Here is a 12,174-nt window from a genome sequence, read left to right on the forward strand (position 1 = left end):
GCAAAATATAGGCCCCCAAAAATGGGCTTAGATAAAAAATAAAGCCCATTTTCTAAAAGGCCCGAGCCTCAAGTAGGATTTTTTGGCCCGAGCCCAACCTGAACCAGTCTAAACTTTCTATTTTGTTGTTGTTTTGTTTTCATTTCGCTATTATATTGCTACTATTTTTTTATTATTGTTTGTTTATTGTATAACTCTTGTTTTATTGTTACTTTTGCTACTATTTTAGAGTAATTTGCTTGCTAAGTTGCAACTATCTTATTGTTATTTAAGTATAAACACTTTTTTTTTAATATTTCCAATTTGTTAGGAAATATTTTTTAAAACAATTTTAGTTTTATTTTATGTATTATATTTTTAAAATTTATTTTATATAAAAAATAATCTAAAAAAATTAATACTGGTTGGTTGGATCAAGTTTGTGTTTAGCATTTTAATCTGGGTTAAACTTTTTATCGAGTTAGCTTTTTAGCTCGAAAATGTCTACCAAACAATACTTTACGTCATCCTTAGGTGATTCAATACATGGATTCAATTAACTGAATTTATCATTTTTACAACCTACAATTCAATTAACATTCGTGCTTTTTGTGTATTTATTTATCATTTGGTATGCTTAACATACTTTTACCTATTCACAATATAATACTATTTACATACTACTTAACCAATCACTTATATTTCTAGAAGTTCGAATACAAACACAACACATACAAAAAGTAACTAAAAAGCATACTACCCCCCACACAGGCACACACAAACTTTATTCGGAGATTACCCGATTCGCTTGAAAAGTTCCTCTAGCTATGTCGGGCGATCTCCCCTTTGTTGCGATATGACAACTATCTCGGACCTCTTCATGCAAAATCTCAATTTCTTCGTGAAAAACAAAACACATAATTAAAAATAAAAAATAAAATTGAAATCAAAATAAATCATATGGGAAGACAAATTTTTATTATATGCTTAGTTTTTACTTCAATGGCAATTTATAAAATTTTAATTTTTAAAATATATAATAAACAATATTTCAGAAAATTTTAAATATGATATTATTAAAATTACAAACTCTAATTAAAACGACATTAAAAGGGTAAACCGATAAATAGATTATTGAACCTTCAATTACAGACTTAAACCTGAACCGCTCAACTTTTGCAGTGTTCGTTGGTCTAAACGTTGAGCCATTTCAGTGGTCAAATAATCCTTCCAGTCTCCAACCTTCCCGTTCCGGAAGAAAATGTTATTTTCCGTCGCCAAATTTCCTTTCCCTTCACGATGTCTCCCGGTTTTATTTACTTCCAAGCCACTTAAATTGTCGAAACTGCACATCTTCACAATGTTTTCAAGCACCCCTTGTTGTTGTTCCTCTGACGAGAAAGGATAACCCATAAACTCTGCTGTTTTCTTAAGATACAAAACAGTATCTTCAACCAAATCTTCGTATTTCAAGAACATTAACTTGTCTGGACGTTCCAAACTTGCTTTCCAGTACCCCAAAACATGGTCCCAATAAGGCCCAAACAGACTTACACCTTCATAAAACAATTCGAACGCTTCATCAAGTTGAATGGGTTGAGTATTTTGGGATTTGCAGTGCCCTGCAATGAAATGATAAAATGAAACAAATGTATCTTTGGGGTCCCTGCAAATGTAAATAAGTTTGCAACCAGAATCAATTGTAGATCTGGGTAAGAAGGAATAAGGAAGATGAGTGGCTAAAAGAGGAATTCCAAGATGTCGATTAGTGGAAAACTGGGCATGATCGAACTCCATGAAAGGCACAACATCATGAGGCATCTTGGAAAGTAAAGGGGTGGTGGAATCATTGTATGAAGTTCTTGTAATAGTGGCGAAAGTGAGGGATTTTAACCAGGTCGTGCCTGTTCTTGGAGAGCTACAAAGGATGATATCAGTGGGTTGAGCCTGGAATTGTTGTTGAGCCGACAATGCTCCTTGTAGAAAAGGCGGGGTGAACCAAAAACCTTGATATTGATATTGATCTTCAGGAAAACCCCAACAATTCTCTTTAGGGAGAGTAGATATCATCTCTTCGAAAGATTTTTGAAGCACATCTCTATTTTGTTTCTCAAGATGGGATTCCATGAGGGACAGACTAATGAGTGCAAATACGATGTTACAAGGATGGCTTTGTAAATAGGCTGCCACTCTTCTTTTTCTTTTGTAAAGAAATACTAAAATGACAATCAACAAAAATGAAATTGCGCTGTCTGCTCGCTGTCGCCTAATTAATACGCATTTGTAAGGACTTGAAGACAGCGCAGAGCTGGTTGACTCATCCATGCTTCACACCTTCCACTTAGATAGTAGGGGCATAGTACCGATGATGTCAATTTCTAAAATTATATACGAAAATGGACCCTCCAAAAATAATTATCGTTATGGATCGAAAATTTAAAAATATGTTGATAGACGTGCTCCAAGTTAAATTTTTAATAAATGTCAGTTTTTAAAATATTACCAAAATAAGTCTTTTTTTAAAAAAAATTTACGAGATCTAAAGTGACAACACCGTTCTTTTAAATTTTTTGTGCCACCAATTAATGTGAAAAATAAAATTTATAAAACAGATTTTTATATAGACGCAAAGTTTCATTTTCCTTGTTTTCTTAAGTAATGTGGGATGTGAAATATGTGTACATATAGACTCATGAATAAGTTTGCAGTTTGTTCCTAGACAATGTGAGATTCAATCATGTTTTAACTAACAATATAAGATTAAATGCTACATCATATTTTATATTTCATCATTTGAAGGCCTTGCGAATATAAAGATCGGGCAAAGCTGATCGACCCATCCATTCAATTGTACACCCGATGCATCATTTTTGACTCAGATAGTACTGCCCAACTCCATTTGAAGGATTTGCAAATATAAGCGTTTATTTTTTAAAAAAATTTATATTATAATATCAGAGTGAGTAAAATTCGATTTAATTTCAAAATTGATAAAAGATTTAATTTTTGAATTAAATGATTTGAGTTATTCGGATCAACTCGAAAAAAAATTAAAATTTTCAGTTTAACTCAGATATGAATTACAAAATTCGAGTTACTACGTTGTTTTGATAAATATTTATCTTTTCTAAGGTTAAAAGTAAAAAACTATTGAGTTAAAAGGTAAATCTATATTGTTTTAATAATATTGTGGGTATGCCTGATTCATTTTCAAAGGTTGAAGTCAAATGGGTCGGACGGTCTAGAAATAAGGCCACCAATTATCTTGGTATGATAGTTCTAGCTAAGAATTGTCATATGTCATTTGAATGGGATTATCCGAGCAATATCCACAATATTGTGGCCTTTTTACTTGGGTAATATAAAAAAAATAATTAGATACCATAATGGTATACCAATATTATTATTTACCAAAATGATATGTTTGCAAAAGTGATAGGCGTGGAGGGCATGGATGAGGCGGTACCATTTTTTTTTCTGACTTAATCATCGAAATATCATTACAAAATTATATGGGGTAAAAAATATTTTTTAAGGGTGGAGGATGTGAGAGAGGCGGCGCCATTATTCGGGAAATAAAAAAACCTGATGAAAAAGGACCATATACGGTCATTAAATACAAAATAAATTTATGGGGCGTTGTAATGTGGCAGGTGGGGTGGAAGGAGAGAGATGGCGAGGTTTTTTTTCACATATATAATATAAAGATATCTAAAATGGTGGGTTTTTTTTACAGATATAGATTAAAAAATTTAATACTGAAATTGGTTGTCAGATAGATTATTTACCAAAATGGGTTGTTTTTTTTAATGGCGCCTATCTCAGAGGCGCCAATGAATATTTTATTATTAATTTTTTTGGGTAAACTACCAAAATAGTCACTTTTATTTGGCTCAGGTTACATTTTAGTCACTTATGTTTGAAATGTTACGTTTTAGTCACTTATGTTATCACATTGTAACATTTTAGTCACTAAGCCGTTAGTTTCTGTTAACGGTGTAACAGTAAACTGATGTGGCACGTTAAATCATCATTTCAAACAAAAATTCTAGGTTAATTTATACAATCGCTCCTCATATTTTTTCGTTTGGAGCAATTTAATTTTTTTCTTTTATGTTTTTTTAACTTTCTTTCTTTTCCATTCTCTTATGCTTCTCCCTTTGTTTTCCTACCTTCTCCATTTCTTTCAACGTAGTTTTTCTATGTTTTATTTTTTTGAACAATTTAATTTTTTCGAGTGAGGTGAGCTTGTGGACTAGTTACAAATGGAAAGCATAGAAAAACTATGTTAAAAGAAATGAAGAATGGAGGAAAGTAGAGGGAGAAGCATAAGAGAATGGAAAAAAAAAGTTAGAAGAACATAAAAGAAATTTTTTAAATTGTTGAAAATGAAAAAATATAGGAACCAATTGTAGAATTTAACCTAAAATTTTCGTTTAAAATGATGATTAACGTGCTACATCAACTTACCGTTACACCATTGTCGACAATTAACGACTCAGTGACTAAAATGTTACAACACGATAACATAAATGACTAAAACGTAACATTTCAAACATAAGTGACTAAAATGTAACCTGAGTCAAACAAAAGTGACTATTTTGGTAATTTACCCATTTTTTGGTTTGAATAAAATATTAATTTTTTATTTTTATTAAAAATATTTAAATATAAATACGGGTCAAAATACGGTCAACGGGTAAAATACGGGTGAGAAACGGAATTTTGGGTGGCGCCTGTCAGATAGGCGCCACTAATTGCGCCTCATAGGAAGGCGACAATGAATAGTGTAATCTTTTTTTCTTTTTATAATTATTTTAAAATTAATTTGTTAGTAATTTAGGATTTTGTTATAAATTTTTGTGTTTGTAATTATTTTAAAATTAATTTATTAGTAATTTAGGATTAAGTTATAAATTGTTGTGTTTAGTTTAGTATATTTGGTGAGTTTAACATATAAGTTTAAAAAAAATTAAAAATCATTTTATTAAAAGTTTAATCATAACCGACTCTTTGTAATTAATTTGTTAGTAATTTAGGATTATGTTATAAATTTTTATAATTATTTTAAAATTAATTTGTTAGTAATTTAGAATTATGTTATAAATTTTTGTGTTTGTAATTATTTTAAAATTAATTTATTAATAATTTAGGATTAAATTATAAATTGTTGTGTTTAGTTTAGTATTTGGTGAGTTTAACATATAAGTTTATAAAAAAAATAAAAATGATTTTATTAAAATTTTAATCATAACTAACTCTTTTAATCATATAGTTGTTGTTAACTCATTTAATTTTTATATAATATGAACATAGTTGCCGTTAACTCATTTAATTTTTTTATATCAATTTTTTGACATTTTATTTATCAATTTTTTTTGCCTTTGCAATTTAAATAGTCAACTGTGTATTTATATAATGATTTTTTTTGCCTTTTTTGTAAATAAAATAACCAGCTGTCTGTGTTCGGGATATATATATATAGGAAAAAAATAACCAGCTGTGGGTCCTACCATTGGCGCCTGTCAGATAGGCACCACCATTGGCGCCTCTGAGATAGGCGCCAATACTTTATATTATACCGGGTCATATACTGACCTGGGAAAAAATTAATGATATTTTATTAAAAGAAGAAAATTTAATATAAAATATTCATTGGATAGGCGCCATTAAAAAAATATTAAATATTTATTGGCGCCTCTGAGATAAGCGCCATTACAAAAACCATACAATTTCCGTAAATAATCTATCTGACAACCTATTTCAGTATATAATTTTTTTAAAAATTATTCCTGTAAAAAACCCTAAAATGGTACACACCTCGATTAATTATGGAAATGAGGTGTTTGGGCTGGTGGAGGGTGATGCATAGACGGCACCACCCCTAAATTTTGACACAAACAACTAACAGTTAAAAAAATTTTAAATGGTGCAGCGTTGTTGATAGGCACCACCAAAATATTTTTCCCATGCGATAACATGGGTTAAATACGGGTTTGGGTGGTGGTGCCCGTGGGAAAGACGACACCAATTGTTATCCTATTGTTTTGGGATCTGTCACCGTGTTATCCTATCGTTTTGGTGCTGTATTGATGGTAGCAACAACATTGCTTATGACGAATGAATCAACAGACTGGAGTCTAACGCAATTTGAGCTTTTCGCAGTCTTGTATGCTGTAAGTTTGTCACTGATGTTATATCATTTCAAATCTTAAGGAAGTTTCAAATCTTAAAACAAAATCAAAGGAAAAGAAACGAACAAAAAAAGAACATTTTTTGAATTTAACCACCAATCCAAATTCTGACATTTAGCAAAAATATTCTCTAACGCTTACACCAAGACTCAAACACCAAACTAAAGGATACACAAAAGCTTAATCATTGAACCAGTAAGCTCATTCTTGATATAAATTCACATGGAATTAAATTTAAGTCAATAGCTTAGGAATAGAGGTTAGTTTAAATTTAAATAGCAAAACTTCTAAAACGTGACTTGAACCTTTGACCTCGAACACATTAACCATTGAATCCAACAATCAGACACTCAAACTTTTTGGGGCGTTACAATTTGATACACTTGAATTCAAGAGAAAGTTGTAGAAGGAAAATTCTCTAAGGAGATTATTCTAGAAAATTTCGAGAGATATTTTTTTGATTTACAACTTAACCCAAAAGTTTAGAGAAATTATGAAATTACCCCACTGGTAATTTTTGTGAATTTTTTTTATTCGAAGCGAGCCCACACTCGGCAGACGTGAGCTTGAGGATAGCAGAGAATATTACTTGGTTGATGCGTTCATCCTAAACGAATAAAAAAGGTACAATTTTAATTAAGCATTTATTATTTTTGATATCACAACCAAAATATTGTTTTGAAAATTTTTTAAAATTTTAGTTTTTCCCTAAATTTATTTTCCACTATGTTTTTCAAACTGTTTTTCCAACAAGGTAAACTCATGTACATAAGTTTGCAAATTTAAATGGTTTTCTTTTAACTCTAAAGTTTTTCAGAAATAGACTAAGTTTTTTTTTTCAATTAAAATACAAGAAGTGTTTTTAAAATGTCTATTTTATAAACCTGATAGCTTACCATGTTATATATAGTGGGTTAAGTGGAATAACAAAATAGGGACATAACACAAAAAATTGGGTCAGGTGACACCGTTTGACCGCCTACGGCGAACATGATCGAACAATCACGGAATCACGGGGTCACCCATTTTTCTTCTTTCTCAAGCTTGAAATCTCCCCTTTTGACTCCCATTTTTCATGCTTCTTAGTCCCGAGTTACTATTTATTGTACAAACAATGGTGTAGCTTGACTTTCCCCCTCTACCCATTAAAAACAATTTTTTAAAACACGTATTTTCCCTATATTTTACCCAGTTGTTCTTCATACTGATGTCGCTGTATAGGGTGACACCGCCAATAAAATATTTGTTTTTTAATAACCTTATAATGGCCTAATGATGGCGTGATGATTTTAGGGATAAAGTTGGGTGGTGTCGCCACCTTCTCAAGCACCACCTAGGGTTACTTTTCAAACCATACCATTTTAGTAAATAATTTGGTGGGCATACCATTTAAGTTATTGATTTTTTTTGTATTGTTGGGGTAAAAAAGCGCAAAATAATACAATTAACTGTCCAATTAATAGTTTATTTACAAAAATAATATAAAAAAAGTAGTTACAAAAATGGGTCAAGGGAAAATTATTTACGAAAACAGGCTATTTATTTAAAAAAATCAAGGCAATCATGAGGTTTTTTTTTTAAAATAATTTTTTTGGTACCGCCACTGTATCAGGTGGCATCGTTATGTATTTTTTGAAAAATACCCGAGAAAATATGGGTATACTAGAGAACAAAAATATATATTTTTAATGGTGTTATCAGTGTGTCAAGTGGCATTGATATATTTTTAAAAAAAAGTGATCTAAAATGAAAAAAAGAAAAAAAATATGTTAGGGGTGGAAGCCCGTAACTCTGTTTGGGTTCAAAGCTCCGTGACTTCATTCGATGATCTAAATGGTGAGGTGGTGTGTTTAACTGTGGGAAACAACATATCTCCGACTGGTGAATATTCGGTAGTGCAAAATGGAGGTCGAAGAAAGAGTAGTTCGAAGCTTTGGTCATTATTTTAGAAGATTTGGAGCCGGCTACTAGGAGATATGAACGGTAGAAGTCAACGAGAAGGAGAAAATCTCTTCTTTGGTGTCAAAATTGGCACGAAAGGCCACCATAAACACCGAAATCAATGGCTATTGAGTATGTCAGCTAGGGTTTTCAATTAAGGAGAAGAAGAGAAATGAAATAAAATAAAAAATTGAAGCATTCAACATGAAAAGAAAAAGAAAGGAAAGTTATGAAGCCCACGATTTTAATCCTATTCAAGTTGTCAGTCAAATTTTAAATGAGCTAGATTTTAACATGGAAATTTGAACAACAAAATAGAAGCATTAGAAGTACTCAACCTATAATGGCAGAACCATTTAAAAAAAAAAACCTATAGTTGTTTGATGAATGGGGAAAATGAGGTGGTGTCGTCGGTGTGTCAAGTGGCACCAATAGGGACTATTCAAAACACACATTTTCGTAAATAATTTTTCTCTAACCTATTTTCGTAATTAATTATTTTTATATTATTTTTGTAAAGAAATCTCAATTAACTTATGACATCAATTTAATCAAATACTTAATATATCAAATAAATAAAAGTAAAATATCAATAGAGTTATATAAGTAATTATATATTAAAAATAAAATTAAAACACACACTTTGCTATTTTCTCTCACCCTTATATATATTTAGATATCACATTTATTGAATGTATTGTATGAATAATCATTAAAGTGAGTCACATTTTTCCCACGTCACTCATTCTTTATATATATATTCCAAATTTCACAAGCAATAATAATTTTTTTTTTAAAATCATTATTTTTTGCGAAAGTTTGCTATCTATGTACTTTGTCCTATTTGTCAGGCAGAAGAGGAATCGATGGCTCACTTGTTTCGTGATTGTGCCTTATCAAAGCAAGTGCTGGAGGGAATTGGGGTGAAGCTCTTAGCAGTAAACATGCAACAAAATTGGAAACAATGGTTAAAGGAGGAGGTAATGAAATGCAGTATAATGGTATGTAGATTGCTTGTTATTTCTTTTTGGGCTATCTGGCATAACCGTAACAAAATTTTCCTGTACCATGAGGGGGTTAGGGATCAGATCCAAGATGTTATCGGGTTTATACATGCTAGAAATAGAGCAGTTAAATGAGTTTTCTTGTCCTGTGCATACATCAAGGCCTCTTAGTTGGAAGCCACCAGAGGGGGAGATTATCAAATTTAATTTTGATGCTTCTTTTCAACAACAATTGCGATTATCACATTCGAGTATTATAGCACGAAATAAGGAGGGGTTGGTTATGGTATCGTGCACTTACTCGTGGGAGAATGTTGTGGACTCGACCATGGCAGAGGCAAGAGCATGTTTGAAGGCAGTCTCCTTTGCGGAAGAGTTAGTGTTTCAAGATGTGTGCGTTGAAGGGGATGCTTTGACCATCATTCGGAAACTACAATCGGGAGAGGAGGACAGATCAAGTTTCAGTACTATCATTTCAGCAATTAAAGGGAGAAACACTAGATTCAGGACTTTAGAGTTCAGATTTGTACCTAGAGAAGTGAATGAGGCGACACATGTGATGGCGGTGGAGGGTAGGAAGCACGATCAGGCAATGAACTGGATAGAGGAGGTTCCGAGAGAGGTGGAAAGGATTGTTGTTGTAACACCCCAAACTCGGCCTAAAAGTATATACCATACCATTAACCAAAGAGGAGGCGAAAACCGGTGAGTCAACACCGGTCAACACCAACACGAGTCAGGTTCCGGTAGTCGGAGAAGTATCGAAGGCAAAAGTAGGTCAGACGTGGTGCGTTGCGAACGGGAAAGCCGATGAGAAGAAGTTACAAGCGGCGTTGGATTATGCTTGCGGAGAGGGTGAGGCTGATTGTAGCCCTATTCAACTTGGCGCGACGTGTTATAATTTGAACACACTCGAAGCACATGTTTCATACGCTTTCAATAGTTATTATCAGAAGAACACACATGCGACTGACACATGCGAGTTCGGTGGTGCGGCTTATGTGGTCACCAAACATCCTAGTATGTTATTCTTTTCCCTCATAATTTTTTCTCGCTCGATTCGACCCTTGAACTGCTCTAATTTCTTTATTTTTTTTAATTGCAGCATACGGGAATTGTGAGTTTCCAACAGGGCATTGAAGTGGAAAAACAAAGGGGAAAAGATTTGGTGATTTTTTTTGCAAATTTTCTTCTTTGTATCTAATATTAATTAATTATTATATAGAAGGGATAGGTGGAGTAGTTATTAGTAGATTGTTGATTTTACTTTATAATTTGTCTGTCCTATTTATATATTTGTTACAATATTCATATGGGGAAGACAACTTTTTATTATATGCTTAGCTTTGTTCTACCATCGAGCTCCAACTAAAGATTTAAGAAATAAGATAATGGATAATTACAAATGTCAACCAAGATGATCTTATTTGAAGGTAATATTATTAAAAGAAATAATACCGAGCCCTAATCATGTTTTAAGTCAACAATGGATGATACATAGATTATAGATCTTCAATTAGAGACTTAAACCTGAACCGCTCAACTTTTGCATTGTTCGTTGGTCTAAACGTTGAGCCATTTTAGTGGTCAAATAATTCTTCCAGTCTCCAACCTTCCCGTTCCGGAAGAAAATGCTATTTTCCGTTTCACGATGTCTCCCGGTTTTATTTACTTCCAAGCCACTTAAATTGTCGAAACTGCACATCTTCACAATGTTTTCAGGCACCCCTTATTGTTGTTCCTCTGACGAGAAAGGATAACCCATAAACTCTGCTGTTTTCTTAAGATACAAAACAGTATCTTCAACCAAATCTTCGTATTTCAAGAACATTAACTTGTCCGGACGTTCCAAACTTGCTTTCCAGTACCCCAAAACATGGTCCCAATAAGGCCCATACAGACTTACACCTTCATAGAACAATTCGAACGCTTCATCAAGTTGAATGGGTTGAGTATTTTGGGATTTGTAGTACCGTGCAATGAAATGATACAATGAAACAAATGTATCTTTGGGGTCCCTGCAAATGTAAATAAGTTTACAACCAGAATCAATTATAGATCTGGGTAAGAAAGAATAAGGAAGATGAGTGGCTAAAAGAGGAATTCCAAGATGTCGATTAGTGGAAAACTGGGCATGATCGAACTCCATGAAAGGCACAACATCATGGGGCATCTTGGAAAGTAAAGGGGTGGTGGAATCATTGTATGAAGTTCTTGTAATAGTGGCGAAAGTGAGGGATTTTAACCAGGCTGTGCCTGTTCTTGGAGAGCTGCAAAGGATGATATCAGTTGGTTGAGCCTGGAATTGTTGTTGAGCCGACAACGCTCCTCGTAGAAAACGCGGGGTGAACCAAAAACCTTGATATTGATATTGATCTTCGGAATAACCCCAACAATTCTCTTTAGGCAGAGTAGATATCATCTCTTCAAAAGATTTTTGAAGCACATCTCTATTTTGTGTCTCAAGATGGGATTCCATGAGGGACAGGCTAACGACTGCAAATACTATGTTATACGAGCATGGCTTTGTAAATAGGCTGCCACTCTTCTTTTTCTTTGATAAGGAGGCAGTGGATGGAATGATATTTTTTTATTTATAAAGAAATACTAAAATGAAAATATAAAGAAAAAGAAAAAGAAAAAAAAACATCATTATCTCAGTTTCCCAAATCAAATTGTGCAGTCTGCACGCTGTTGCATTCTTCTCCATTCATTCTCCCTACTTAACTCGCATTTGTAAGCGACTTGAAGACAAGGCAGAGCTGGTCGACCCATCCATTCAAGTGCACACCAGATGGGTCACCTTCCACTCGGATAGTAGGCCATAGTAAGACCCACTACCAAAATTATTTACACTGTAAAAAATAATTATAGGTATGAACTGAAAATAAAAAAAACATGCTGATGAACATACTTCAAACTGATTTTTAAATAAAGGTCATTTTTTAAAATATTACAACAATAGACTAATTTTTTTAAAAATTTACGAGAATAAATCTTTATTTTTAATGTGAAAAATAAAACTTACAAAACAAATTTTTATACAGAGTCATGAA

At 32.7% G+C, this 12,174-nt stretch overlaps 3 protein-coding genes across 7 annotated transcripts in view; 1 reads left to right on the plus strand and 2 right to left on the minus strand.

Annotated features, from left to right (window-relative positions):
- Positions 1 to 11,692, minus strand: part of LOC107902198 (flavonol sulfotransferase-like) — a 29,655-nt gene extending 17,963 nt beyond the window's left edge. Inside the window, exons 1-3 of one of the 4 annotated variants that reach the window (XM_041092528.1) lie at positions 10,772 to 11,692; positions 1,140 to 1,280; positions 515 to 876 (exon numbers count right to left, since the gene is read on the minus strand). In XM_041092528.1, coding sequence (XP_040948462.1) covers positions 10,848 to 11,597 — 750 coding nt within the window. In that variant the 5' untranslated portion in view covers positions 11,598 to 11,692 and the 3' untranslated portion in view covers positions 515 to 876; positions 1,140 to 1,280; positions 10,772 to 10,847. Of the gene's footprint in view, positions 1 to 514; positions 877 to 1,028; positions 1,281 to 10,771 lie in introns of those variants that run through there. The other 3 variants (XM_041092527.1, XM_041092526.1, XM_041092525.1) reach the window with 3 other exon arrangements.
- Positions 1,126 to 2,304, minus strand: LOC107903472 (flavonol sulfotransferase-like). The gene has a single exon (XM_016829530.2). The coding sequence runs from the start codon at positions 2,302 to 2,304 to the stop codon at positions 1,126 to 1,128; it is 1,179 nt and encodes a 392-aa protein (XP_016685019.2).
- Positions 8,835 to 10,453, plus strand: LOC121216997 (uncharacterized). Of its 2 annotated transcripts, XM_041092530.1 has the most exons (3): positions 8,835 to 9,094; positions 9,426 to 10,138; positions 10,224 to 10,453. In XM_041092530.1, the coding sequence occupies exons 1-2, from the start codon at positions 8,981 to 8,983 to the stop codon at positions 9,825 to 9,827; spliced, it is 516 nt and encodes a 171-aa protein (XP_040948464.1). In that variant the 5' UTR covers positions 8,835 to 8,980; the 3' UTR covers positions 9,828 to 10,138; positions 10,224 to 10,453. The 2 variants fall into 2 exon arrangements, with proteins under 2 accessions (XP_040948464.1, XP_040948463.1); XM_041092529.1 differs by having other exon boundaries at positions 8,837 to 10,138.
- Positions 11,693 to 12,174: the final 482 nt, after the last annotated feature.

Source organism: Gossypium hirsutum, chromosome D05 (genome assembly GCF_007990345.1).
Source record: "Gossypium hirsutum isolate 1008001.06 chromosome D05, Gossypium_hirsutum_v2.1, whole genome shotgun sequence".
NCBI lineage: Eukaryota > Viridiplantae > Streptophyta > Magnoliopsida > Malvales > Malvaceae > Gossypium > Gossypium hirsutum.

Excerpts from the sequence above, each read along its gene's own strand:
- LOC107903472 (XM_016829530.2), bottom strand. The coding sequence starts at position 2,304 with ATGGATGAGTCAACCAGCTCTGCGCTGTCTTCAAGTCCTTACAAATGC.
- LOC121216997 (XM_041092529.1), top strand. The coding sequence starts at position 9,183 with ATGAGGGGGTTAGGGATCAGATCCAAGATGTTATCGGGTTTATACATG.